Source organism: Battus philenor, unplaced genomic scaffold, assembly GCF_028537555.1.
Source record: "Battus philenor isolate CCGP_79_NKW_IND1 unplaced genomic scaffold, ilBatPhil1.0.hap1 SCAF_23, whole genome shotgun sequence".
Taxonomy (NCBI): Eukaryota; Metazoa; Arthropoda; class Insecta; order Lepidoptera; family Papilionidae; genus Battus; species Battus philenor.
In genome coordinates, this window is record NW_027181686.1 from 6,582,182 (window position 1) to 6,599,343 (window position 17,162).

At 32.4% G+C, this 17,162-nt stretch overlaps 1 protein-coding gene across 1 annotated transcript; it reads right to left on the minus strand.

Moving 5' to 3' along the window:
• Nucleotides 1-7,245: 7,245 nt before the first annotated feature.
• Nucleotides 7,246-11,593, minus strand: LOC137924375 (uncharacterized). Its single transcript, XM_068767769.1, has 7 exons — nucleotides 11,488-11,593; nucleotides 11,115-11,324; nucleotides 10,482-10,695; nucleotides 9,753-9,927; nucleotides 8,578-8,632; nucleotides 7,741-7,893; nucleotides 7,246-7,286 (listed from the first exon to the last, which is right to left on the minus strand). The coding sequence occupies exons 1-7, from the start codon at nucleotides 11,591-11,593 to the stop codon at nucleotides 7,246-7,248; spliced, it is 954 nt and encodes a 317-aa protein (XP_068623870.1).
• Nucleotides 11,594-17,162: the final 5,569 nt, after the last annotated feature.

Consider the following 17,162-nt stretch of genomic DNA (forward strand, 5'->3'; position numbering starts at 1 on the left):
AAAGTTTTAACTACTCAAGTTTAAGTTTGATCCAATAACTATTAAAAATTATTATCAATATTTATTTAACACTTACCGTTATATACATTATAAAACTTCCTTATCATTATTACTTATGTAATGTCCAACTGTCTCATTTCTATTAAACAATAATAAGTGGTTTATGAATATTTAAAGTATTTCTTTGCAATGGGGATTTTTAAGGCTTTATGGTAGTCATTGGCAATTGCATTATTATATATTTATGTGTAGTCCGACTTCCATTATAGGAAATATATAACTATATATAATAAATAAACGAGGATATGAATTTTCAAATTATGCAAAGAACATATTTGTTTGCGGAAATTTTTAAATGAAATCTATCGAAGAAACCTATGTCTGGCAGTGGACATCTGAGGTCTGAAATAATGATAATGATTTTAATATATATTTTTAAGCGACTGCTTACTTGCAGGTGTGGATAAAGTCACCTAATCTTAAAAAGGAACTAGGGCCAGTATATTTTGTGTTATTACTTTAATCACCGGGTTTCTAGTATCAATATTTATCAATGTAAAATTATCTTACTATAATTTAATAGCATCCGTTAGGCCTTTAAAGATAAGATAATAGATAATTATTATAAGAATATCAAAATTCTTATAATGTCTCTTGTAGATAGTGGTACAGTATGACATAAGAGAAATATGACGACATAATTTCATTTACAGATCATACATTCCATATGACGGAGGCTGCCTATGTGAATTCAAGCTGCAGAAGACATATTTTTATCATCAAGTATGGTTATGATAGTGACAGGACAACTCTTAAAGAATTTAATGAACTTTAAATTAATTTTAATTAAATGATGTTAGTAGCACTTTTAATGAACATACATTATTAAAAGTGCTACTAACCTAATCACACAGTATTGAACAAAAACGCACAAGAATTAGACGGCTGGTTACGTCTGTTTTAGGTCCTCCAAAATCATGACAAAACACTTTTGAATATATGGTCGCCGATTCTGGTTTATGTAAAGATTATGTAAATAACAAATATGCATTTACTTTGAACACTCTATAAAAGGCAAAGCTAACTAGAACAAAAGAAAGCTGCACACGAGACAGCTTTTGTCCGCGGAGAAAGTTCTACAAAGCCATTTTGCTGTCGTAAATGCTTTGACTAATAACTTATATAAAATGATAATCGAGGATTTATTGATTATCATTTCAATTTACCAACAGGTTACCGAGCAAGGTTCAACAGGAGAAGCTAACTTTAGCCAGTACTATGAATCAGGATACCCATGTATCAATTTCGCTGTGGATGATCAGGTCAGGCAACGGAAAGCCCCTTCCTCACGAGTAAACACGAACTAAGTCATAACATAGAGATCAGGCGCAGTGCGTGTTTGTAGTGAAAATAGAATCAGTTATTTTTGGACAGTTTTTAGATAGATAGACCGATTTTAAATTACAATCTGTATGCAACTTTGTTAATAGAATGTTATTGTACAGCACTGTGCGCCTTAAAAAAAATGGTGAATCCCCGACGCTTTTATAAGTGATATTCCCAACATTACTTTCGAAGATTATTTCTCATTTCTAACAATCATTTGTAAGAATATGGGAGCATTCTTCTTCTGAGTTCAGTTCAAAACATTGAATATTGCGTTATTTTAATCATTGCTATCTGAAACGAAGACATGGGTTTCAAGTCTTCGTTGCACGCACGTAATTGTTTCTTTTTATACTGATATGCGTGTAGTACATGTTAGCGTTGAATAAAACAACAGTCGCTGTAGTTTTCGATTCAATGTGATTGTTATTTGCAGTGAACTATTTGTTTTTTATAGTTGCAACGACATGCCATCCAAAGCTATTTATTGTGGCGCGCGGTATATACATAGATACGTCCCCTTGACATGTTTTATGTCAGGAATCTCTCTAGAGGTTATCTGGTTGGGCTCCGACTGGCGCCGACAATATCTGTCGCCAAACGTACCGTAAGTATGTTCTGGTTTGAATACCATCTCAAGTCAAGATTTTGTGATGAGCAGTGCTTTCTGTATAAAAATCTATGTAATTGTTTGTCGTTACATTTATTTTTTTACACATTACACAAATATTTCTATGAAAAAGTCTATTACATGAAAAACTATTACATTATACATAAACGTTGGTCATTGACCGATGGAGTTGAGTTGATACAAAATATTTATGTATTGTTGTATCTTGTGTATTATATATCATTATTAAATCAGTCGATATAGTCGTATCTGATATCCGATGTAGTAGACTATATCGTCGATATAGTCCTCAAAGATCGCCGTAATGTCCCGCGATCTTTACTATGCCATTGGTCTACCTAGTCTACCGTCCTGTAGTCGGCACACGAGAAACCTTAAGCTTATACGGCCATCGGTTACACGAAAGATGTTCCCAGCCCACAGCTGATACAAACGAGAAATTCTTTCTGCTACCTCGGTCAATTTGGTTCTTCTGCGGATCTACTCATTTCTGATTTGTCGCCAAAGCAAAACTCTGAGCATAGCCTCATCAATATTGCGTTGAACATGAATAAAAGTTTTGTAGATTTTCGGAATACATTCTCTTAATTTGTGGAAAATATTAATAAAAAATATAGAGATATTGTTAAACTAGAGCTTGTCTAGTTTTTGCAAAACTTATTAAAAAATTTTTCGTTCATTATGATTTGTGAAATCACCTATTTTTTTTGTTCAAACAGTCATAGGCTATTTATGAATATTAAAAGTAATTTTCTTTGCAGTGGGCAATTTTTAAGGTTATAACAGGCTTTAGAGTCGTCATTGGCAATCATATTATTATATATTCATGAGTAAATGACAGGTGATTTCCATCGCAGGGAATATTCCATTACATAAACGCAGATATGTAATTTTTAAATTAGATACTTTTCAAATGTTTCAATTATTTAGTACAAATAATCTCGTGAATAATTTTGAAGAGCTATCTATAATCAGGAATTTAAAAAAAACCTGACGGTTTAACACCTTTTAACCCGAATTGTATAAAGTGATTTTATAATACAGTCACATCACGAGACTATTTTTTATAATTATATTGTCATCGTTTGTAACTATCGGTAATGTTGTTACCTATAACATCATGGTATATAATAATAGTGTTTTCATATTAATTTTAGTCTTGGCACCAAACTTTAGTAAATAATTGTACGACTACTGACTCTATCAATATGATTTCAGTTGATAATAATAATTATAAATTATAATAAATAGCAAATTGTTTTCGTCAAATCAATATCAGTACTAAAACTTGCTAAATTTATTACTCCGAAATCATGTATGAAAACGTTATTATGTTATATTTAAAAAAAATTCTGATGCGCGCAGAACGCGAAGATTTTTTTTAATTAGCATAACAAATTTAACAATCATTGTGAGATTGATAAGATCGTACTTAATATAAAAAAGGTACAACAAAAAATCTACCGGTCTGTTCCTAGCATATTTTATACAAAATTAGATTATGTTCCTTAAGCAGATAATATTATTATCTAATTTCGATTACTTTAATACATCATATTTTGTTGTCACAAATGAAGACATGAAAAAAAAGAAATGTTTTTGTTACATGTTTATTTAAGTCTTATTAATGTATTTTTGTTTAATTAAATATGGCTATTAATTGTAATCAACAAGTCGCAATTTACTAAAAGAAAAAAATTCCATTACGTATAGATATTTGTTTGACACCGACGAAATAGTCTTGAGCTTGTTACAGTAAAAGTTCCTCAAACACTGAGCGCTACTTCTAGAGGCTTTTAATGTAACATTTTAGCTGTAGACGTTCTTTTCTAGTCGAATTTTTGCTGTACTATCTGCTGCGGACTTATTCTCACTCAACAAAATATACTAACAGGCTTGAGGATCGATAACAACAGAGATTTTTATAACTTTAACTAATTTTTTTCTTCTTTCTCGCGACCGTACCGTCAGCACGATTCGTGACTTTTTCTTCTAACCAAAATAGTTCAAAGCACTTTTTAGGTATAAAGAGGTCACAGATACAAGATTTCCACGCAGATTTAGTTTGATACCATTGTGTAAGATTACTACTGTTACCGTTAATGCAATTAAAAAAGGCCGTCGAATCGACATGAATGATGCACTAACAAGACATCTTCCTTTACAAAATCCGACGCCTGGCGGAAAGGTCAATCGATATCTCAACATCATCATTCTCATTTTAGCTGTAAGAAGTTTAATGCTGGACATAGGTCGCTCTCAATAATTTACTTTGTTAGCGAATGTTATGCAGTGATCGACCCATTGCAATCTTTACTTGCTAATCCGCCAGACTACGTCTTTTGCTGTTCGTCTATAGATATTCTCATTCTTTTCCTTGGTTCGTAGAGCAATAGTAACATTGCTATTTTGGCCCAGCGTGAAAGAAAGTTTTAATGCCATTAGTCACTGAAACTTGATATTTAATGAAATAGTATTCCACAAGAGCATTATATTTTCGCATGTTTTTAGGAAGAAATATCTTTTGTCATTCATTAAAAATAAAATAAGTTAGATTTATGTATGACAATTTTCTCGAGTAGCGACAAAGAGTCGGTAGATGCAGCGTGGGTAGGCTCCCCATTAGGCACACGTAACGTCGCGTGATGTTGATGGTAGGTGATATTTGGAGAAGACCTATAGGCCTATAGACGGTATACCGTGCAGTGGGCCTCTAAAGATTAATATGGGTGATGATGATTATTTAAAACTATTGCATGTGGATTATTGCACCTTGCATACGTTTATTAACAATCATATTAATCTTTTTTAATTAACAATCTATTTATTATTGGTCTTATTAGGTGATGCAATTATTAATATTATTCCATCTAACACCCGTGTCTGTAAGAAAAAATAAACGAATTAGACCACTTTATCTTAATGATTAATTCAGTTACAATTACGTGACATCCGAACATGGCCTATCCACCAGCAAAATGTAAACATGAAGTATACTTATACAAAATATGTTTTCACGTCATGATTTTCTCGATGCTATTTTTAATTACGATAAATAAAAATATGAAACTAATGTAAAAATGTTAAATTATGAAACGTTAGATTATCACCTAAATAGAGTTACATTATATTGACATATTTTTACTATTGCCTTCGTAATTTTTTACAAAAGTATATTTTCTAAATGTAGTCAAATTAATTAGAAATTTAGATTTTTTAGCTTTGTGCTGTTTAATTTTAAATTCAGATTCAATGATATTTGACTAGCGATGTAAGTAATTAGGCAGTGTTACATCTTTTTTTAATCGAATTCATGTGCAATGTTTAAAAAGAGCATATGGTAAACAATGTTTAAGGAAAATATGTTTTACTATTAGTATTATAATGATAACTTAAGACGACAGTATTATTAATAAAGTATTATTAATATATCAATAAACCTCTTAAACATTGATATACCGTTAGGGTTGACTAGCTTTTATATTGATATTACTTTTATTAAGGGGTCATTAATCGCTGTGTTTATGTTTACTAATGGCAATCTTAAATAAATATTTTCCTCTTTTTATCTTTTTATTGCACACATTTCCTGGAATTAATTTTAATTGACACATATATCATCTGTAGTACAATTTGTGTAATAAGATAGATGTATAAAAATATATTAGAACTTTTCTGTTATTTAACAGAGTGAAGAATTTCAAAGGTATCGATTTTAAAGAGCAATAAGGATGTAAGAATGGACTGTAAAGCGCAGCCTAAAACGTCTACTTACAGGCCGCTTCCAACCGGTCTTATTGGACACCTAGGGAAGGGATACTCCCTCGTCCAGCTGTGGATGTCCATTGGCTGAAATGATGATGAAGGATGTAAAAGCTTTTGGGGAGAAGCCTGGTCGGTGAAGGTGGGCGCCAATAAATTCCTAGGAAGACTTCTTTTCTCTACAATTTCACGGAATGCTGAGTAGTTACGTTTGTATACAACTCGTATTATTCTTTACAAGATAGAGAACTTGTTGTGCTTGTTATCAATGTCATCTACTATGAACAGTCAATGTAGTCTAGTAATAGAATGTAGTATATTTGTGTCAACCGGTGTTTGCTAAAACAAGTATCGTCTTACGGAGAGCTAAAATCAGCAAAAATTCTGTTTACTCACCGCGATCAAGGTGACATTTGCAATTCTTAGCAAAAAGTTTTCAAAGGTACACATATTTTGAAAACTTTTTGCGGTTCTTCCCCTATTCGGGCCATGGTGGCGGATGAGCGGCGGATGGGCGGATGAGGACGTGGAATGTCCTGCTTACGTCTTATTACAACGAGTGGAAAGCTCTAGCTCTACGTTGAAGCACTGAGCCAACACCTTTGAAAGAAAGGTAATATGCGAAAGAGTTCCCGTTGTTTTGACAAAAGGCGTCAAACAATAACATGGCGTTTTATCCATTTCGAGTTCGGGAAACAGAAGAGTTTCTAAAGCAGGATTTAATCACAAGACCAAAAAAGGCTTGCTATTTGGAAACAAAACTTTATTATAATTATAACAATTGTATCGCGTATGCTCTAAGATAAATAAGCAAAAGTAACAAGTGCGAAAATCTGTTTATTGATAGTACATTTACAAATTAAGATATATATTACAAATGATATTAAATTATCGTTACACTTTCTCTATTTCCCGTACATTAGTTAATTCTCTTTTCATGTCTATCGCAAGTTTTTTCAGCAACGCTCTATTTACTTGAGAAGTGGAAGTTAAGGGGAGTTCCTTCAGGAAACGACACCGCCACTCAATGGCTTAGTGTCTTCTAGAGGTTGTTCCTTACAAGTGGAGCAGAAAGTAAGATGCAGTTTATATAACATGGATATTTACACATTGTCATCATGACTAACACTTGTAATGATATGTATGGCGTAAAAAAATCTTAATAAGCTTTTATGATTAGATATCATTATTTGTTGCTTTATCTATCATTATTATCCTACATTATTTGTTGCTTTATCTATAGCCAATTTCTTTCATTCTATTTTAACCGTACCTTATAAAACACAGCCATTTGTCATTAATTCATTACTTCTATTTGCTTATGTATTTCAATTGATTTCCCATTGAGTTAACCCAGTAACAATAAAAATGACAATAACAACCAAAATCTTATGAAAAAGAGAATTCAATAAACTCTTCCTAGTCAATATAACAACTAGAAACCAACCCACCAAATAGCAAAGATATTAACCAACAAATATACAACAGAATCCGTACCCAACAAAGCCTGAAAATAAGCACACCAACAAAAAATTGCATCATAATTCATTTTTAAGCAGAAGAAGGGAAACTTAAAATATCCACCTTTAGTTAAATTCTATGTCATCAACGGAAAGATACGCAGAATTAATCAATGCCCTATATAACAAAAACTTTGATTTGTTGTCACTTAAGAATACGATATGGATAAGTGCAATGGGAGGGGAAGGCTTACGCCAAAAAAGATGTCTAGATTGTGAAAGGAAATTACTAAAAAGATTAACACTAACATCAGAATCGAAACGAACCGTAACAATCGAAGAGAACCATATATACCCTAATAGAGTTAAAAAAAGAACTCAAAAGTGTCATCAAGCTATGCACTCCGCCGAAGACCGCTACCGATGGAGTAACATGGTGCGCGACAAATTTTATATAGTCACGTTTCTCTCTAGACGTAAAGAGAACAAAATGTCACTTACTCTTAAGTAAGTCCTTGATTTCCTGTACGGTTATCGAGTAGATGTCATGGGACACGACGCAAGCCACTGCCAGTTCACCTGCCTCGTCGTCCTGGACTCCTGTCACTGCCACGATGCTTAATGATGACTTCTTCCACTTCTGTGGGTTGATATCTGTTACCAATGAATTAATTTTAGTTTTTTGATAGACCTGTTTGACTTTTTTGTGTAATACCTAAAATGAATCATCAAAGTAATCACTCCTGGAGACAATGAATGCTTAAGTAGTTATTGCTTAGTTATAACCTATTTTAATCCTTTTTTAAAGATTGCATAACCCTAGAGATAACTGTATAAATATGCGTACCAAAGATTTGTAATTTAAAAAAAAAACAATTTACGGTCACCCCTTTATAGTAACAGAAAATAACTTAGGTATATTTATCATAAGGTATAAGTTTACACAGTATAAGTTTAGCTTATTTACAAGCGAAGCATTGATGCGAGCGGATAGATTTTATACTCATTGAAATTTACAGCAACTTTTTTGCTTATTTCAATAGAGATCAACAGAAGAATCAAGGTCACCGACGTAGTTAGAAAAATTGCTCTTCTGAAATAACAGTAGGTGGGGCCCTAGCTCTAGCGGGTTTATGGTAGCTTAGAGTGGAGGGGAGGCCTGACCTGTATAGCTAAACAGTAATTATGCTCCAAGTGTTTTTCAGAGAACCAAAGGACCCGTGCATATTCAGCAAATCGGCCTCGGGATTCCATGAAGATACTGGCTATTCTTATCGATGTTACTGAACATTTACTTACTCTATAATGTAAAAACTGAAATTGGGTTTAAAGCAATACCTGCTATTTCCGTGCAGCCGTAACCCACATACATTTCAGTTTCTGTGTTCAATTTCTTTAAATAATTTACTATTATTTCACATACAATATTTCATTACAATATCATTGACGTTTTTTTTAACTTTAACTTTATAACACAATATCTGTCTCCTTCCTGCTTCGCGCGGTGTAAAATATAAAGTGAAATATAAAATTTTGATATCTAGCTGCCCGATTATCCGGCCTCTCTATATCGATTGTCGGTAATTTATGAAATTACAGCTGATTTTTATTTAGCGAAAGAAATATTTGAATATCGAATCTCCAAGTGTTATAGTTCCATCGATATCGTGATGATTCTAAATTATAATTGTAAATATATGCAAAATTCTCTAGTAAACTGATGTATGTATTGGCTTGTCGCCTTCCAAGAGTTCCAAGAAAACAATTGACTATATAATTTAACATATTATGGAGTGATAACTTCGTTTATAGATTAAAAATAAAATAAAAGAAAAATCATTAATTTGTGGTTATTATATTTTCTGAAATTTATCAGGTTTCTGAATAATTTTTAAATACATTATTTCCATAAAAATGATATAAAGATATAGATGATCTATACAAAAGGAATATTTTATACAAATATCAGAACCGCACAGTAACATTTACACATTAAAATTTATAATGATCCTTTATTTTCTGACAATAACAATTTATCCAAATTAATTACTATTTCCATAATAATAGTTTTTAATGTTTTTGCAAATTGTATTTGCAAATATTTGCGCACGTTTAATGTTCGTTTGTGAGATTTGGGTGAGTGTAGTATCCGATAGAAAGCCATCAACGCCACGATGATAATAAAATTAGTGTCCGTTACAGTACTTCCAACTCTGGAGAAATGTTCACATAGGTTCTAGTTAGACTTGTAAAATTTACCTTAAAATAATCGACGAGAGGTTGCGGCACGTACTACCTCCTACCACCAATATCTTAGGACATGACAAGTCACATTATTGTGATGCTTCAGGATTTAGCAGAGTCGTCATCACAGTATAAAAGGGGTGAAACAATTGTTAGTTTTAATTTTTCTTTTTTGTCAATTACGCTATGTATAGATCATTGCCATACTAACTATACTTATAATTTTATCACTATTTAATTGCCCTGCTTCTTCGTGGAACAACGATTACCTTATAATTGTTAGGAAGAAAAGAAACATGCTCCGGTGTTACTTGCGCAGGTGTTTGTATTCGAGTGTATCTTATAATTGGTGATAAAATTAGTAGTGCTGTTGCAGATAACCATTGGGCAGGTGATAATATTAAAGTGCTCTCAAATGGTGTGGGAAATTTAGTTGCCATTGTTCTATAATTAGAAAAAAATATTATTCAAAGGAATTGTAAGAATAATTGAGATGAATAGAGTTAAATGTTACAAAAGGTATGGCAGCCCAACGATAAGTTTCTGATGCGTATGCGCAGCACATTTAGGAACTCCAGTAGTACCACTTGTTGAAACTACAAGGTTTTTCTCTGGGGTCGAAGTTATCAGGCTTGAAATTAAAATATTATTAATGTGGTTTTAATATATTCTGATATTTACTGTGAACGAATAATAACGAGCGCTGTTAGATGAATAGTTGTGGCCTTGGTTTATTAAATGTCATCATTACTCGTCAATGACGAAAGTAAACATTACAACGTTGAGTTATGTTTACAAGCTTAAAATTATAATCTATGTTTACTAGTCACTGGATCCACGTAGTGGCCTATGGCCTGAAATATCTGTGACGGGACTGTGATTATATCCTATTATTTAAAAGTTTTATATGTGGATGCTATTAATATAAATTAAAAAAAAAACTTTTTTAATTAAGTAGAATATTGTTTATTTCAAAATGATAGTATTATTATATTTACGTTTCGTAAAACTTCACGAATTCTTCCACAGGAGAGTCACCTCTATATTTATTTTGGAATTCTAAATAGCTGTAATGCATGTTCCCTGTATTGAAGGTTACTATTTTAGTGTCCAAGTTTATATTTCGCATGGCACTTTCAACGCCATCTGTTTTATCACTTTGGCAGAATATTATCTTGGATAAGGTGATTTGGAAGTTGTCCTGTATTTCCTCTGAAAATAAAAAAAACGGTTTTTTATGAAGTAATATATGACGTCTCTTACAGCGACTGCAAGCAACTTTTTGTGCAAGATTTTGTGTACTTTAAAACTCTAGTTACCATCATGACGTCTTAATAAACTATCTTCCCATTTTGTACCAAGTATTCTAATAATTAGTAAACGCCTTTATAATGTTAATTTTGCATATAATATTTCGCAAGCCAAGCAAGTTTCTATTGAATTAAAATAAAAATTATCTTAAATACTGACGGCTGTATTTTCTTGCACTTTATCCGTTATATAAGTAATATAGCTTCTTCTAAACTTGCATCTCTTGCCTAAGATCGATTACATCTGCAGTCAACTTCCAGCAAACTCCTTAAAGAACATTATTCAAATTTACTTAAATAAAAACCGAAAACAGGACTTACTGACTCCAAGTGTCATTTCCACACAGGCCACGTATATTCTTAAGTAAATGCCAGCGTATAAGGGTATAACTAGAACGTTGTGATTAGGCGCCATTACAATAATGACATCATCGGTTTTTAATCCGATATTTCTAAAACAATTTGCGCAGCGAACTGATTTTTCTAATGTACTTTGAAATGTGTCATATTCTCCGGTAATCCCATCGATTTAAAAATATTTAACTTGAAATAATGTACAGTTTTTTTTAAACCAAAGGTTTATAGGAGGGCGATTACCTAATGGCAGACAATAAGACTTAACATACAGATTTGATATCTTGTTGAATTTTATAAATGGTGTCAAATTGATATTAGTATTAAATATTGTTCACCTGCATGCCATGGTCAGGAGAATCTTTAAACCCCGCGAGATAAGTTAACCGATGTGAATCCTTCGCGATTCCGGTCTGTGCAACAATGCGGCAAGCCAACTCCTTCATGTGCCAGTGCACCGCGTCGTTAGAGTACCTTACGTTATGGATCTTCATTTTTCTGTTTATGTTAAAATCACTAAACTGCAGAAAATGGTTATTAGTTTAAGCAATAAACCTTAAAAATATTTGGATTAAGAATCATGTTAATTTTTAATAGACTTTTCCACGAAAGCGAAAATAATAATGACCTTATTCTTCTGATCATTTATAATTTTGAATGTTCTCAATTGTAAATATAATTAAAATATGTAACATGAAGAAATATAATTTTTCATTTTGAAGGCTATTCACTTATTAACACAAATGTATGGAAACAAAACATTCAATAAACTCAACTGTTAACGGCACGAACTTCACGTTTATATATTATTAGGATAAAAATCGTTTCTTTGTTTAAATAAATTTCATTGAAGTCTAGTTAATTTGAAATCAGGTATGAATAATAATAACTCTTAATCACTTACTAAGGTTTCGTTTCGCACTTTTGATTTATTAATATGAAAAATAATTAGAATCTTTATAAGCATCATTTTGTTTACTAAAGTTTATGTATAAGGTCATAAAAATTATGCCGTTTATTTTGTTTAAACAGTTTGTGAATGCAGTATAAAAATAAGGCTAAATCTTTTTTATTTATTGCGGGTTAATATTATGAAAAAAAAAACCTTTTTGTTTGTTTATTCAAATTAAAAGTCCAAATTTGCTTGCAATAAAAAATAATCCTGTACAAAAATATATTTTGCGGTTCTTAAATTATTAAAAATAAAATTCCGATGTTATACGTAATTATGATTTATTGAATACGAGATTATTATAAAAAAATAATTATTAAGGAGAATAAACGAAGAAAAATGATTTTCAAATGTCACTTTTCGAATCAAATACAAAAGATTAGCTACTTATTTATTATATAAGTTATGTAATGTAACGAGAACTAATTACGGCAGTGACCTTAAGCTGTTAATTGATCATGTGCGTGTACATCTTACTAACTTGTTTAATTGGTAATCGGTATCACGAAATTCACTATAATAATTCTTACAACGCAGCGTTATAACGGTATGAGGATAAATTTGATACTAATGCTTTTTTTTCTATTATGTTGTCATATATACTACGTTGTCGCAATCATCTTAAGGCCCGTTGCAGCGATACAAAAAAATGTACGCTATGTCTAGTCTTCTCATATGTGTGAGTACTAACTAAATTGGATTGGTACAAAACAAATAACGAAATAATTTATTTATTTTATCTGAAGGTTTTATTATGCACAACATAAATAAATCTTTTGTTTTCCTCGGTGTTTTTTTTCAATTTTGTGTTTTATTAAGTTGTTTATTCTCTTTTCGTATCTTTAACGATTTTCTTCAGCACAGCTCTGTTGACCTTTGCAGTGGAAGTTAAGGGTAGTTCCTTCATGAAAATAACTCCACCTCTCAATTGTTTCGTATCGGCAAGTGTCTCTGAAAATGGTTATACAAATTTCGTAAAAGTGGTAAAAAGGTGGTAGGTGGTAGGGTAAAAATAGTGAAATACACTATTAAGAAAGTTCGCGTTACATGGAATAGAGAGCTCCAACATAGATGGTTGTTTTAGCCCGTAGACGCCCATTGCAAGTCACATGGTCGACCTGCAGATATCTATGGGGAAATATACCATAATCGCCAGGCAAGGCAGGATCAGTGTGGTGCTGTTTGTGAGCAGTGGCAATCCTATAAAATTAAGGCACAAAGTGTGAATTATGTAAGGCTGTATCCCGGGAATCAAAACCTATGATCGCCAGTTTCAGTTCTCTACCGCTGAGCTAGCACAGTTATCATTTTGCAAGATACGTTCTCATTCATCCTGAATGAGATCTTTTGAGATTTATTCTTTTATTTTAATATGTTCGTGTTTCTCTTATACAGGTCATAGAAAACCAATGAAATGAATAAAGGACTTTTATTTACTTTTAACTAAGTCCTTGATTTTCTGTGCAGTTATCGGGTAGTTGTTCTGGGGCACAACACAAGCTACTGCCAGGTCATCTGCCTCATTGTCCGGGATCCCGGTCACTGCTACGTCTAGGACGCCTGGATGCTTAATGATGACTTCTTTCACTTCTATTGCGATAACTGTTACAATATAATACAGTCTCTTAAAAACTGTGAAATTTGTTTAGTTAATATAAAAATCCCAAGGCCAGAAATAAAAAGAAGTTCGGCATATGTATCGAAAGATAAAATGATAATTTTTGAGTAGTTTTTTGCGTTTTGCGTAATTAAATAGAATATTTCTCATAGATTTCGTAACTTTTTGTGTGTAAATGAACTACAATACTACTACAGATATAGAATATTTTATGAGATTTTTTGCAAGCCGAATAGTCAGCTTCCCTGTTTTTTTACAATCTTCATAATTATGTTTTGATGTTTAATTATCTTCTCTTGTATTCTAAGCATTTATTATAATATTTTTTACTAGTTTAAAATATATTAATATTAATAGTATAAAATAAATCCTAAAGTATTTTTTGATTAAGACATATAGCGGATGGGCAGCCTTTGCGAAGCTCCTCCAGTTTTATAACAAACTACTATACGGCGCGTAATTTTTTATTTGTAAATTCAAGAAATTTATTAAGCACGGGCTCTGCCTAAAGGCATTATATTTTCTATTTCAAAGTATGCTCTTTATAAAGACGTTTTGAAATGAATTGTTCTAAATTAAAGGATTTTTTTAATTAAAAAAAATAGAAACAAAGGAAAAATACTGATCACACTAAGTTTCTTTTTATTTTTTCTTAGTATGTGACGCGTTACGAACTATAGTAAAGTTATTTTTAAGCTGACGCATATAAGTAATTGTAATGATTTCATATAATAAAGTTATTTTGACTTTGACTTTAATAATAACATGAGTTTTCTAGATAGTCTTTGTGAGTATATCTTTAGTACTTGACCTTTAGCTTTTTAACTTAAATTTAGGTATATGGTATGTTAAGGAATATACGTGATGACTGCGATATTTGAGAAGCATTTTAAGGCGGTCGAGAAAAGAACGAAGAAGAAGTTCCAGTTCTCGTCTCTGTACAAAAGATCCTCAGTTTTTAACCATCTGTCCGCCGCGTACACGTTGGCTGTTGCTTCTAGATTATTGTAATAACCCTGAATACATAAGAAAATGAATATTAGGAAACGATAATATTTCGTAATAGATTTCTGTACATAAATAAGATTGACTAATAATAAACGGCCACATCGTTTTGTATGGAAATATGGTTGCTATTACATACAGTGCACAAAGTTTTTAAAAATGTAGCTTTTGGAATTTATTTATCCTGAATCGTTCGTCCAAACGCTTCATTATCGTTCTTAAATTAGACTTTTTTGTTAATAGTCAACGATGGAGTGGACGCTTAAAAAGGATCGATTAGTAGTAATTGACTTAGACCAGGGATAAGCAACTTTTTCAATTAACGACCCAAATTAAAATTTATTTATTTTTTGTCAGGCCTCACATTATTAAACATTATTTTTAATAAACATTAGAATAAAAAAAATACAATTTGAATGCAAAATAAAATAAACAAGATAAGAACGGAAAAAGAAATGAATATACTTGAAATTTTAATGAGAAATTTGAAATCGGTTTTTTTTTTAATTAAAGGGTATATATAATACGAACACAGCTTTATAATCGTGCATCACACAGTTTAGATCGGTGGTTATGATTAGTAAATTGTTGTACCACAATTTGATATAATTAATTTTATAACAATATATTGTTGAAAGGAAGTCGGTAAAATAAATTCAATTTTATAGATGCTTGGCGGGTTGCATAAACAAGTTTAATAGGCCCCAAGCGACCCGCCGGCCGCGTGTTCCTTACCCCTACTTTAGACAGTTGTGGTAATTGATACAGTCATTTATACAACAGTAGTTATCAAAGTGATTGTGAGTGAACGTACGAATTGCAAGAAATTCTATCCGCAAGCAGAAGTTGTTGGCTCTTAAGATGGTAATAAAAGGTACTTAATGAGGATTTCTGACTGTGGGTTCCAATTCACTCCATTCCAATCCTAGCGTAACAAAGTTTTGAGACATCCGACCGCTCCTGCGATTTAAGCGACAACACGCCGTCTAAGCTGCGCGTGATTTATACTTTTATATTCACCAATAGGCCTTACGATTATTCGTCAACTCAAAACAATTAAATTTGATCAATCATGTGATTACAAAACGTGTTTCCTTCGTCAATGATAGATAACGATGATATTACACAATAAACTAACTGTATGACATGAGTAAGCGATATATAAAGATAAAATTATCTGTAACTATCCACGTAAAGGCATGTCATTATGACCCTATCTATAGACGATTGCACTGCATATTGTCGCTGGATAAAACAGCTTCTAACGCCTAATAAAATGACACACGATTTTAACCACGTTGCTTTGGTTATACATGCGTGTGAATGATGTTACAACGCGTGACCTTGGCGTGCCAGACTCATTGGATAAGAAAACATCTGATCAATTAGAACTAATCAATAAAGTACATTTCAAAACTATTATAGTTAATTGCAGAATGCGGATCGACATATATTTCAGCAAAAAAGGTTGTAATTTTTTTTCTTCAGGTTTTATAAAATCAACTCTTTCATGGGCGTGTAAGGTATGGTATATATACTACTCAAAACAAAATAGGGCCCACCATCATTTTGCCCCTTAATTTATGTGCATCCATGATTATTAAATTTTTACAATTAGTCTATGTTGAATTAGGGTTTTACACATTAAGTAAACACAAAATAACGTTTGAATTGTTTAATTTTATCGCAATACACTCAAATACACATTTTTAGAGAAAATGAGCACTAAGTAGACTGTCAATAAAAACTTTTATAGTCACTGTTTGTTTTTAATAAACTTGCCGGGAGCTTTTCTTTAGTATCGAGTAGGACCTCCTTTGCTCCGTAATCACTCTCTGAGCCTATCTGGAACACTCAATCAGATGAGTGATGTTTTGGTCGGGAATTCGTTCCCAATAGAGTTTCAGCGCGTTTATGAGGTCCTGTTGGCTGTTAACGTGACTATGGGTCTATTTAAGACTTTTTTTCAATTGATCCCATAAATGCTCAATCGGGTTTAGATCGGGACTCATTGCTGGCCAAGGTAAAACCGAGATATTGGCATCAGAAAGTGCCCTCTGAGTGACCCTAGCTGTATGCGCACGAGCGTTGTCTTGCATAAACACAAAATTATCACCTACTCTTTGTGAATATGGGATGACATAAGGTCGGATTACTTGCTCGACGTAACTGGCTGCAGTGACCGTCCCTTCGTTCAAGATCACCACCTCTGTTTTGCCTAACAAGCTTATACCGCCCCATATCATCATACTTGGACCCCCAAAACGATCAGTACCGTGCATGCATGGTTCAGTAAAACGTTCTCCTTCTCTTCTCGACACACGTAAACGTCTGTCATCGCTAAAAAACTTAACTTTACACTCGTCTGAAAAGAGTACTGTCCTCCAATTGTCCATGGTCCAGTCCAAATGCTCACGCGCAAACCTCAAACGTGTTGCCC

Coding starts and splice junctions, on each gene's coding strand:
- LOC137924375 (XM_068767769.1), bottom strand. CDS start 11,593: ATGAAGGAGTTGGCTTGCCGCATTGTTGCACAGACCGGAATCGCGAAG. Junction 11,325..11,487: donor TTCTCCTGACCATGGCATGC/AGGTGAACAATA, acceptor TTAAATATTTTT/AAATCGATGGGATTACCGGA. Junction 7,894..8,577: donor CGGCTGCACGGAAATAGCAG/GTATTGCTTTAA, acceptor CATTGGTAACAG/ATATCAACCCACAGAAGTGG.